The 12,820-nt window shown below is 34.7% G+C and overlaps 1 protein-coding gene across 9 annotated transcripts in view; it reads right to left on the minus strand.

The window, feature by feature from the left end:
* The window catches only part of NBEA (neurobeachin), a 473,668-nt gene that overhangs the window by 338,434 nt on the left and 122,414 nt on the right, over positions 1–12,820 (minus strand). For all 9 annotated transcript variants that reach the window (XM_051778818.1, XM_051778819.1, XM_051778828.1 and 6 more), the window contains exons 11-13: positions 6,150–6,258; positions 3,808–3,960; positions 2,871–3,039 (exon numbers count right to left, since the gene is read on the minus strand). In XM_051778818.1, coding sequence (XP_051634778.1) covers positions 2,871–3,039; positions 3,808–3,960; positions 6,150–6,258 — 431 coding nt within the window. The remainder of the gene's footprint in view (positions 1–2,870; positions 3,040–3,807; positions 3,961–6,149; positions 6,259–12,820) is intronic.

Below are 12,820 nucleotides of genomic sequence, written 5' to 3' on the forward strand. Positions count from 1 at the left end.
CAACCCATCACCTCAGCAATTATTATATTTCCCCAATCATTTGTTTGCAAATTACCACAGTTACTACAGCTATCTTAGTCAGAAGCAGAAGTTATCTGTGAAACAATAGCAAAAAGAATCCTAGTGCTGATTTGCGCGGAGAAAATTCCACAGCTGTTCTGGGTTTTCACATCCATTGCAATGTCACTGGCCTTTCTCTCTGATACGCTGACAATCTCCAACTCAAGGAAAGCCATTCTTACAGACAGAAAAGAGAATACTACAAAACACTTCTTTAGAGTTATATCAGTTACAGGGGACTTTCTGTAGTCTAAGACACAGGGAGGAAAGAAGAGGATAAGGAACAAGGAAAAAGCAGATATTAACCTTTAAAAAGTCAAATTTATTTATAAATCTAACTAAAGAAAAGAATGAAAAAATTCAGATATACTGGATAATAACACATTTTTTGAAAACATGCACGTCCTCACAGCTTATCAAACACCTTCCTAACTACTGTATGAAGGTCTTAAAAATGGTGATATTTGTTGTCAAACTGCTACACCAAGCAACCACTAATTTGCACTATCTGATTACCTTTCAGGGACTGACCTAGTTGCCTTCCTGAGAAAAAAAAGAATTTTGTCTGGAATTAACACAAATGAGAAGACAAGGTAATATATCCTTAAACAGGTAAGAATAAAAGAAGAGGTAGGGAAGTAAACCAGCCATATATATGCTAATTTAGAGTTAAGTGATTCATTTGTCATGCCTAATTTTGTGTCCTTGTGTACCTCATGCCTTCTGTTCAGATTTTGATGAATACACTATATAGTTTTTTGCAGCTATTCAACTGGCAGTACACATACAAATACTCCAAAAATACAGCTAACTGTGGAGAGGAAGATCCCGGGGAGATAAAAACAAGCCATACTTTCTACACAAAGAAATGTCACTGATTCCACTAAAGAGCAAGCCTAGCCAGAGGGAAGCAGCCTGTAATCTGCAGTACATTTTCAGTGTTGTTAGGTAGTAGTATCACAACACAGAATTATGTGAATTTTTTAATTAAAAACAAAACTACCAGAAGAAAAAGCAAGCAAATAAAACACACACACACACAAAACCCCAAATAACCAACCAACCAAAAAAAAAAAACCAAAAGAAAAAATTCCCCAAAAGAATGACAGCCATATCCAATAGACAGTATTATTAAACTTACAGTCTCAAAATAGTTAAGCAATTTTCCAAGTCTCTATCTCAGTGTAAATATGGTTGACACCTGAAAACTTCACCTCCCAGCACTTGGTCATTCAACAGTCAGAAACATAATGTATATATCATAAGCTGATCAGCTGAGTTTTAAACATCCTAATTCCTCATTGAGTTCAGATATGGTTAACTTGTCTGATGGCAAAACTGCACCTATGCATCACAGCAGTATAACCATCAACAGAGTAAAGCTCTGAAAGCATGCAGCTGGATAAAGACAGTACCAGGGTAGGATTCAGCTCACCCTGACTTCAGACACCTACAGTGTAGTTCCCACACGTGAAACCAGCTTCTAACCTTCCACTGAGGTCAGTGGAAATCTAATCAATAGAGCCAATGCTGTCTAGAAAACAACCACCTTTCCAACAAAACACTTATCAAGTCTCTTGTTGACCAGGTGTAGGACACAGCTTCCTAAACATACTTACCAGTGTGAATTGACATGTCATAAAGCCTGCAAAATCTCTACCCATAACAAGCAAATGCAAAATATCTACCCAAAACAAGCAAATATGATGTTGTATGCACAGGAAACCTGCATCCTTCTGAAAGGCAGGTGGGATGCCCCAGAGAGATTATAATGATGCTGGAAACCCATATTAAGGTAACTGACTCCTGCATTCCACTGTCTATAATTGACAGACGTCTAACTCAGTTAGAAGGTACTACCTTCATTGTAGTACCAAAATTGAAGTTAATTCTATTTTCGCAGCAGGAATCCAGAGTCAGTATAAGTGGAAAATATAATTTATCACTGACAAAGATTTCAAGCTAATTAAGTAACAACCACAGTTAATTTTCATAATCTAGTATTACAAACTTTTCATCCAAATGAACAGAGAACAACTTTGTTAGGTATCTTAAAATAAATTTTAATAATTTTATGAATAATATTGTTCATCTGAGAGAATTAAAAATGACGCCCCAGATCCTATAGCACTTCTTTCTGTGAGCCTCAACAAGTTACAACTTCAACGTCTATTAAGATACCTAATTTAGAATAAGAATTGTTCCTTCTGCTTTTATTTATTGAAAAAAAATTGAAGAAAAACCATATGCATACAGCTCACTTACAAATGAAGAATAATCCAATAATTTGTATGTTCTATATGTCACACTTGTGAATATTTGGATATCTGACAGTGCTGAAACATTCCCCAATTATTCAATTTCTCAGCATGACAGTAGTAGTTACAGAAAAAAGAAAATTAATAAGTTCTCCTTTATCTATTATTTTTTAAAGAGACTTTCAGCCAAATCCTTTCTGCTTTGCACAAGTAGACAGCTAAATGTAATGACATTACAGTCAGAGTATATAGGATTAGAATGATTTGCTCTGACTAATACACATCTGTAACATGCAGCGTTTAGCCAGTATCTATTATTGTATTCTGTTGTTGCTGTCATTCAATACTTCCTGAGCTAAGCTAGGGAATTATTATCAGGGGCATATGACACAGCAAAACGCACTTGCATAGTTCTACTTTTGACCACTGCTATCAACTATTGACATTCATTTACCTTCTTGTCTACAGATCCAAGGAGCTTTCACACAAGAACATCATAAATATTCCTACACAAGAAATGCTCATATTTCCTTTCTTATATGTTGTACTTACCTAATCCTTTAGGAGTAATGCCACTGCTATCAGCAGGATTAACCACCCAGTAGTAGTATTTCAGTGTGTGCATTAACTGCAGGACTGTTCCTACTCTGCGTATGGTGTTATAGATTGTAGCAGTTCCAATGAATTCAGCTGACAAGTAGGTATACAAAGACAGCTGCACCTGAAGAATGAAACAGTTACCCATGTAAACCTAAGTTCTGTATTAGTAACCTTAAGTTGTAGGACTTATTTTAATATATACTTTGGATATGATATAAAAAACTAAAAAAAAAAAAATTAAAACTTTGGTTAGGGCAGGGACTTGACTGATACCTAGAAACGACATCCAGAGGTCCCTTGCAAACTAAATTTCCTATGATTTTATGATTCAAGTAATGATAAACATACAGGTTTGTTTTCCATTCTGGCTTTTTATACTAGAAGTACATATTTTCAGATTTTAGGACCATGCCACTTTTCAATCTCAACTATCAATCTCAACATATCTCAACTATGATTACTTAGGAAAACAACTAATTCATTATTACCAGAGGTGAACAATAACATTTTATAGATTTTATCAAACTAAAATACATAATTTAAATTAAAGTGAGAGTACACGCTAATGTGTAACAAAACGTGTCATCTTTCACCTACAATTAAAAATACATAATTTTATGCTTAATCTTTAGGAAAACAATGTAATGCAAGCACTGAAAAAGGGACTGGGTTTCCAGAAACAGTCCAATAATTTAACTACTTTTAGAAACTTATAAAAGACATTAGAGTATATAGTTAAGCAGGGTATAGACTTCATGATCTAAAAAATCATTGCTATTACCATATTTTAAAATAAAAAACCGAAAAACCTAAGTACCATGTTACAAAAGAATACAGGCATTTCATTTTGTTTTAGGAGAGTCATAACATTATTCAAGTGTACAACTACCTTTGCAGGGGTATGTATCCAGATAGCAGGATTAAAAAGGATGTGATCACATAATTGCTTCAGTAGAGGTGCTCCATGAGATAATCCATCCAAATATTTTGCAAATGACAAAAATTGTTCCAGAACTGCTCTGGTTATATGAACTCTAGATGACTGGGGGGAAATAATCAGAAGAACAAAGATAAAGAAAAGCCTTCTTCCTTAATATACTTACAGCAGAACTATGAATCAGTATTTTCACCCATCTCATCATCACTAAATACATGCAGCTTCACGTGTTTTGATGTCATTGCATATGAAGGCAACTTCTACTTTCTAATAATATCAACAGTCTTTCTAATGCCTATATTTAACAAGTTAAAATATTCATCAGTAACTATGGTTAAATACTTTTTCTTTTTTTGTTTGTTTGGTATTTTGGTTGGTTGGTTTTGGTTTTGTTTGATTAGAAGCCAGTCAGGATCCAACATTTTACAGCAGAGTGCATTGAGAATTTCATCTGAAGTCCTTAACTCTTCTTAAGTTAATCATGTGTCTTACTGGAATTGGGTGTCTCAATATGTAAATGTACATTACTGGTAGACTTGCCTGTGTTTCTTAAACATAAGTAGGTATTTGAAGGAGTTGGGTTCAAGGTTTCCTCAAATTTCAGGAGAGTCTTTCAGTTTCATAGCATATGCTATAAAATTACTGTTGAGACCTGCTCTTACATAGTAATGTGGCATGAGGACTTTGACAAATTTCTTTGTATACTAAATTAGCAAATCAATAAAAAAGCCACTAAACATCCTTCCCTTTGCCTTCTCTACAAAATGTAAAGCACTGGAACAGGCTGCCCAGGGAAGTGGTTCAATCACCATGCCTGGAGGTGTTTAAAAGATGTGTAGATGTGGCACTGAGGGACATGGTTTAGTGGTGGCCTTGGCAGTGCCGGGTTAATGGTTGGACCTGATGATCTTAAAGGTCTTTTCCGACCTAAGTGATTATATGATTCTATGTTCCAATTATTTTTATTGCTGTAAGTACAGTCTGGGAATATGCAGATTTGTTATTTTTAGAACTGAAGTCTGTTTTTCAGTAATACAAGTTCAGTCTGGATGCTGAAGTTCCTTTGGCTTGTACATCACGATTCACAATAAATAGTCTGCAACTAATAAGAACAAAAACATTTGGAAATTCAAGTCAGGAAAAAAAAGTGCTTTCTGTCCTCTGAAGTATTTGATTACATGCAAATGAACAACAGATACAAGAGATAATTTATAAATAATGAAATTGAGACTGGCTTAGGAAGCAAAAGGATTTTTCCTGCCATGTATGCCAAATTAATATAAGCATATACTGAAAAAAATAAAACACCTTGTAGCATTTTAAAAAACTATAGTTAAGTGAATACAGATCAGTGAATATGTAGTAAAAACTGTAGCTAAGTGAATATAGCACCAAACTCCCCAGAAAACAGCATCTTTGTAAGAACTGTGTTTTGATCAATCAAAATCCTTTAAATATTCACATGGTCTGAGTTTAATATCATAGCAGATGCTAATTAGAAGAGTGTGCAAATTATTTTTTTTCTAATTTCGTCTACAACATTCTGAATTGACATATTCAATGTGTGTAAACCACAGTGCTCTATTCAGGAGAAAGAGACTCCATGAGGGCTCACTAGCCTGCCCATTACTAGCCTGTAATAACTTACAGAACCGAAGGTAACAGCTTTGTAAATTCATTCTGGTTATGTCACAAGAAAACCTACCACAGGAAAAAAACCACCACCTTAGGCTAGTTCTTTGACATTCTAAATCACACTTGCTTAGTACTGAAAATATAGAAGCATAGAAAATAGTCTGCTTTTAGGTATTCAGTGAACGTAAATGCTTTCTACTATAAGAATGTATTTTCCTAGCTGCAAATAACAAAGGGAGCAGAATGAGACAAACTATTTATCATTCTTTTTCAAAATTCAGTATATTTTTTGAGGGTGAGATTATAACTTTTATCTTCTTCTCAAATGATTGCTATACTGACCTCATGCTAATGAAAAATACAGTAGCAGACATTCGGGAATGTTAGAGCCACGAGACTCAATCATTGGAGTATCATTGCCTTAGTACAGCTAACAGTAGTTGGTTTTCAGATTATGCAGATTATGAAATCAGAGCAACAGGGTTTCATGAGGGCTTTGGTCCAGAAGGCAGGTAACATTCCTCAGACAACCGAACTGAACCTCAGTTTTGTGATAACTGCTCATCATGTCTGAAAACAGTCCTTTGAGCCAAGTGACTGAAAGTACTACAGTGACAGTAGAAATACTAAGAACAAAAATAAAAACTCTCCAAACATACCTTTTCAAGGAGATAGCCAATTACTAGAAAGCCTTTTCCACCAAGCATTTGTTCTTGCATGGCTACCGAACTCTTAAGAAGCTCAACCAAGAAAGCCAGTAGGGTAGCACTGCATGTAAAAAACAGGAATTTTTTCAGATTACAAATGCAGAAAAGCCAATCTGTTACTTTCTCAATAATCACCAGTTATTAAGTGAACAGAAACAGGCTTAAAGAGGTTTATTCTTGAAAGAATAGAAATCTTACTTTTTCTGTTAACAAATTTCTCCAATTATTTTTCTTATATTACAGTGTTAGGAGTGGGAATTCATACTCAAATAAGTGAAAACTCATTCTGTCAGTACTCCTGGTTTGACCAGGACTACTCCAGGTTTTAAATATCCAGTCTGGGAGCTTGCAGTTCTAGCTAAAAGTCTGGCAGTTGAAAGAGGCAGGAGATGCTGTGGGATCCAGCTGACAGTGTTTAGATGCAAGCAGGAATCGTGTCAAACAATTTACCATCTACACTAGCTATGCTAAAAAGCAAAATTTGCAGCCACTAGGTATGTCATCATTCCACACTTCCGTTCCTAGAGTCACTATTACCACAGAAATGAGGCATTAAATGGCTGAACATGCACATGGGCAATAATGCCCACCACAAATGACAGTGAAACAAGAGCAGGGTGGAGAGCTTCTTTCATACTTTCTTCAGACCAAAGAGAGGAATAATATCTAGGCCTGACCAAATAAAAGTTGAGGATCACTTTTCATCCAGTTAGGAAAGCACAGAAACACTTTAGAGGCCACAAGGAAATCGCCCAGCAGCCCATCCCAGCAGTATCTTTAAGTGAAGTGTTCATAAAGCACAGGGAGGGAAAAAAAGTGTTCAGAGAAGGTTACAGTTTAGAAACAGAAGAGCTATGAAGACTTCAGGGGATAGAATTGACAAGAACATGAAACTGTTATGAAAATCTGCAATGGAAACATAGCAATGCACCATGGGGGATGGAAGGAGGGAAATCACAACTGATTCTTGGGTGATGAGAGTGAAACATAAATACGCTGTTGCAAAAAACCAGAGGAAAGGGAAAAATAAAGAAACAAACTATAATTGTAACAGAAAGGAAATATTTAAAATTATTTTTCAAACATCTCGAAAAGATAGATGAAAGAATGCATTGTAGTGCATATACAATGCATACATAAAGTCATTATTCCTTTTCTGAAAATAAAATAGGCGTAATAGTTCCTAGCTGTACAGACAAGTATCTGCAACCATGAAAGTTCTCACATAGGTAGCAGCTATGAAAAAGTGAATTAAAGGAAATGTCCAACCCACATTTTATAAATTTCAACTTTACTTACAGTATCTAGTCATCTAAAGGTTCTCTTGTTCTCCAAATAAAATCTTTTACTTTGAAATAAATGTTGAGACTGGTTAATCCATGCCAGCACCAAAAAATAATCAATGTGCTGAGGAAAACAAGATTTATTCTATTTGTTGAGCAAGGCTGCCATGCATAAAGTACACAGTGTAGCCAAAGTACATGCTGTGAACATGAAATAGTGCCTTGTCTTGCTTTATTGTTGAATGGTCATAATAATCCATCTAAAATCACATACAGAATGCTCCACAGAGTGTCAGCAGTAAAAGAACACAGATAATATCCATTTACAGTACTCCAAAGCTTTTATCAAAACAGCCTGTCAAGCTGTCACATCAATATCAAACCAGGTTGTATGCATCAGTTTTTTCTTACCCTGACCAAAAGTTTCTATTGTATTTGTCATATAAAATAAGATCCTAAAAACTTTTACTACATGAAAATCCATAAGAAGATCATATAAAGAGTTGAAGCTTTATATTTAGAAAATATTTTTTTAAATTGAATAGGTCAAAGAAAATTTCATATGGATAGATGGTGCTTACTACCAACCTCAATGAATAACCTTATAACTTAGGACAACCACCCATTATGTACAAAGTTAAGAAAAAGCATACATCTTTACAGGATTAGAATCTAAATTACAAAATCAAATACTATTAATATTATATTGAAATGTCAAAAATATTCTTAAAATGGATTTAAAAGATTAGTTTACCATTACCATGCCACCAGACTTAAGTTTAACAGAATCTCATTCCACAAGTACTTTATCAAAAGCCCTTTTCTTTGTATTGCAGTTTACTTGCCTATTCTATGAATTTCGATGTAAAGTCATGGGCTTGAACTGTTCTTATATCAGTACAATCTCTATACAACTGTTAGAACTTCTGATAGGATTCTAAATGCAAGTTATAAGACACACTTCCTCTTTACTTCTATTTAAGAACACAAAAACCACAAGTCAACTCAGAAATAATCAGTGAATCAGTGACCAGCTTATACCTAACCATGCCACAGACACAGAAACAGACAAGCTGGTTCTGTGTAAGAAAGACCAACTCAAAAAAGTGTAATAATTCAGATGCAGGCAGAGTCCAAATATTACTTTTTAGATATTAACCATCTTTATGTGGGCTATGGCTGAACTAATTAATTTTGCCTACCCACATTAGCTCTGCACAGAGCTACCTTAGTTGTTACTGTAAAGTGATGCCAAGTGTTTCTAGTTCCAGGAAAATGTATTAATTCAGCCAATACCTTTGTGAATGAGCTATGCTTTTACATAATTCCCAAATGGCTTTTAACATATATCAATCCAGACACATAAAGATACTCAGCTCTGCAGAGTCATCTCAGGTCTGCAAGCAGTAACTCTAGCTTCTAATCCTTCTGCATTATCTGAGATTGCCACCATAAATAATTCAGTTGACTGTAGTATATAGTAATTCAAATCTTGGGATAGCACATGTGAATGCATCATTACACCTTCAAGCACATTAAAAAAATCCAAGTACCAGAAAAAGCAGCAGTTAAGGAGAACCATCTGGCAGGCACACAGAGGCACAATGAAGTTTGAGATGAATACTATATAGGACCACAGTATTGATAAAAAATAGCATTATAATTAAATTTAGCAGTTTGTCCATGTTATTATGCAGGAAATGAAGTAAGTAAAAGATCTGTAATATTTTAACTACTAGACGAACTATAAAATCAAAATGGAAATGTTTTTAAATTCTCATGGCATGTACAGTACTGAAGTTATTAGTCCCTGAAGATGATGATGATCAGAGCTAGGCAGAAAACAGATTATATGCTTAGTCTGAGGGGTTGATTTTTTGGTTTTCTTTTTGAGTATTTTTTTTGTTTTGTTTTTTTGTGTGGTGTTTGTGGTTTGTGTTTTTTTTTTCTCTAGAGAGGTTGCTTACACTTGTTTCAGGTGAAGCTTCTTTTTGGGAGAGAAAGGAGGAATAGCTGCACTAAGTAACAGTTGTTACACGCAACACTGGTTTTACATGTTATATTTTCTACCTTGTAAGGTATGCTAGAGATCATTCAATTTATGCTAGAGATCATTCAATCTGCCTGAAAAAGACCTAACAGTTAACAATTCTCAGATAAACTTTCCAAACCTCTTCAAAACTTTTCTTTCCCCACATGCTCAGACTGAACTCAGCCAACATTTAAGTGTGTGTATCTAGATATAAAAATCCATACTGATGTAATGGATCTCTTCTTCTCAATACTGCATCCTAAAAATTTAGTCTGTCTAATTCAGAGGACTGTATCCAGAACTTTTAACAATTTCTGAGGATAGCCAATTTATGCAGTCACCTTGGCAGCTGAAAAGAAATTAAACCTGAAGATTTGAAATGTAAAAATTTTTATCAGCAGAACCAGGTTGCCAAAATCATGCTTTTAAAATGGTTGTTGTTGACAGAGGGGAAATAATATTAATTAGAAGACTGTCTTCTAAGATGAACAATTTTTTAAACAGAATTTAATAAACTTACCAATAACTAACATGCATCGGATTGCTGCAGGGCTCACATTAAACTTGCAAAATTCTGTGCACTGCCATACAAAATTTCTCTCCATTCTTGCCTATTTTCAACTGCCCTAGATACAAAGGTAAATATAGAGGATACTTCAGCCCATTCCTACATCTCCTGTATACCATGCCCCACCTAGAACAGATCAATTTGTCTGCGGTGCAGCAAAGATACAGATAGAAAATGAAAGTATATGTGTCAACCAACAGTAAATCAGAGAACTATGATATCTACTGAAAAAATAAATAATTTCAGGGAAAAACATTCCAGTACTTTTCCATTACTAAAAAGCAGGGAAAAAAAGGTTATAGACTAAAGCATGGCAATGTAGTACTTCTAATAGTTATGATACTGCTTAGAAGTACCTCCAAAGTCAGGAATTTGCATAATTAGGATAAAAGTGAAATTTGTCTCAGATTTCTTGTTGTTCTCTTACACTATTTTATTTTTAAACCACCACATGGATCAATTTCTCTAGTCTCCTAATTCCCATGATAATTTTCTCTGTTAAATTTACCTTAATTTAAGTTCCATCTTGTATTGTGTATTATAAAGTTATCTGGATTGGGCTTTACAAAAGGCACTTTTAGTTAAAGTAGGCATATTTCTGTGAAGATCCAAGTATTCTGATTAATAAGAGATTATTTAACTTTAAGAATCTACATAAAAGAGAATGATGCAGGTATTTGTTTTGTCTGATTCTCTTTGGGAAAGGAACCTTTATAAACTTACTCCATTTGTATTGTCAGCTTCTCCAAAGTAATACAAAAAGACTGTATGATCAACTTCATCACAGGCTGTTAATATGATAACTATTGAAAACTAATCAGCATAAACAGGTAAAGTGGTATTAAGAAAAATCATAAAACAACAATTAATGTTTTGTTTTTAAACAAATTCTCAAGGCACTTGCCCCTTAACTTAAACTCGGAACACAACACTGTCTGTATTGAGGCAAATTATTATTATTATTATTGCTCTTCATCTGCTGGCTGACCATTACATTGCATTGTTAACAAACAGTTTTAAATGAGTTTGCCTGATTTATTAAGAAATTTCTTACTTCATCAGAATATTTACTATTTTTCACAGTATGAACTTAGAAATCCTCAGGGAGAAGGACTATCAATTACTATATTGGTAATATATTATGCTGCACAGAAGATAAGAAATTATTTCCCCTTCCTTACTTCAGTCCTTCAGGAAGAAAATCAAAGCACAAAGGCTAAGCAAGGATTTGAGAAATCATTTTCACTGCACTTATAATACATTTTGGAAATACAAAACAGGATTTTCATCAAGTTATATTCACTGCTAAATCATGAAATCAAAAACATGTGCATGTTTTAAAACAGTCAATTGCTCTGCTGCAACATTAATAGTCACTTCATGCATATTTATGCAGTCATGGCCACTAAAGCTTATGTGCCACAAAGCCAAGAAGGGTTCCCCTAACCAGGCTGGAGGTAAGATAAACCCAGAGTAGAAGAGATGGATGGATGGTGGGGATGGAGAGGAAGTTTCCATGAGCTACAGGTATGGTAGCTCCCTAAAGTGTTTCTTTAGCTTTCAGTTTAACTGTGTTTTTTCTGTCTGTAAGCTTGTTGGAGAGAAAGGGGAAATGATTTGTTTCTTTTGCCTTTTTGATTTTTGTTCTTGTAACACGTGCTGAGGCAAATCAAAGAAAACTACTGAACGTGTTTCATTCATGAGTCAGATGACTAGGTGTTGTGTGGGAGAACTAAAGAGGCAAGTCATCCCTGCTTACAGGCAAAACATTTTGGGATATGGACTCCAGTAATAAACTAGCCACCCTTAATAGTCCTTGGATCTTCTGGAGTATGCAGAGGTATGGTAGTTTACAAGTTTACAAAAGATTTCTATCACATGATACAGTAGAACTATTATCCAGGCAGTCTGATTTGGCAAGTCACATTCCTGCTGTCACAGTTTGGGAAAATTCCAGTACAGACAATTTTATCTGAGCACAGCTAGGTTACACTAGAGATGTGAAATTTTAGGAGTGATATTCAACAATCTTCCCTTTGAAAGGCATGGGGAGAGGGTTATCAGCACTCAACACTGCAAACTCTAAATTGTAGACCACAGGTAGCAATGGACTGGGACCTTGGCTCTCCATCAGAGGCAAAAAGGTAAATGTAACAACCTCAGAAATAATTATTTCCATACCTGCTCTCAAGTTTAAATACCTGTGCCAGCTGCGACAAGAAAAGTCTTGAAAGACAGGATGAGAGGACAGGTTAGGAAAGAAGGATACTACTTGGCATTCATCTTATTTGCTACCATGATCTTAAGATAAATTCAGTTAAACTAAAGACATGAATAAGAATTATCGGAAATCCACGGATTTTTCATAATAAGCTAATAAAAAATCAATATATCAAATCCTAATTCCTGTCAAGCTGTGCTGTTTCATATCTGCAGAAATTGATAGGAAAACTGCATATTTTTTATCAAACTATTAATCTTAAAAGGTAGATGCAGCAACACTACTAGACAGGAACCCAAAACCTCTTCATCTGAATATAAAAAATAGTAAAAAGACAAAAGAAAAATTTAATGAGATATTAATTGATCAAAGTAAAACATATTAAACATTTACATTTTAACATTGGGAAAGGAACCTTTATAAACTTTATAGAGAACAGGAGTTGTTGCCTCCTTCAAATATGTCTCCATATCACTGACTTAGAATAGGTGGGCAATACACTCTGTAAGAGGGCTATCT

The sequence above is a fragment of the Manacus candei genome, unplaced genomic scaffold (assembly GCF_025592945.1).
Source record: "Manacus candei isolate 608988 ecotype Guabito, Panama unplaced genomic scaffold, ASM2559294v1 h1tg000014l, whole genome shotgun sequence".
In the NCBI taxonomy this organism is placed as follows: Eukaryota; Metazoa; Chordata; class Aves; order Passeriformes; family Pipridae; genus Manacus; species Manacus candei.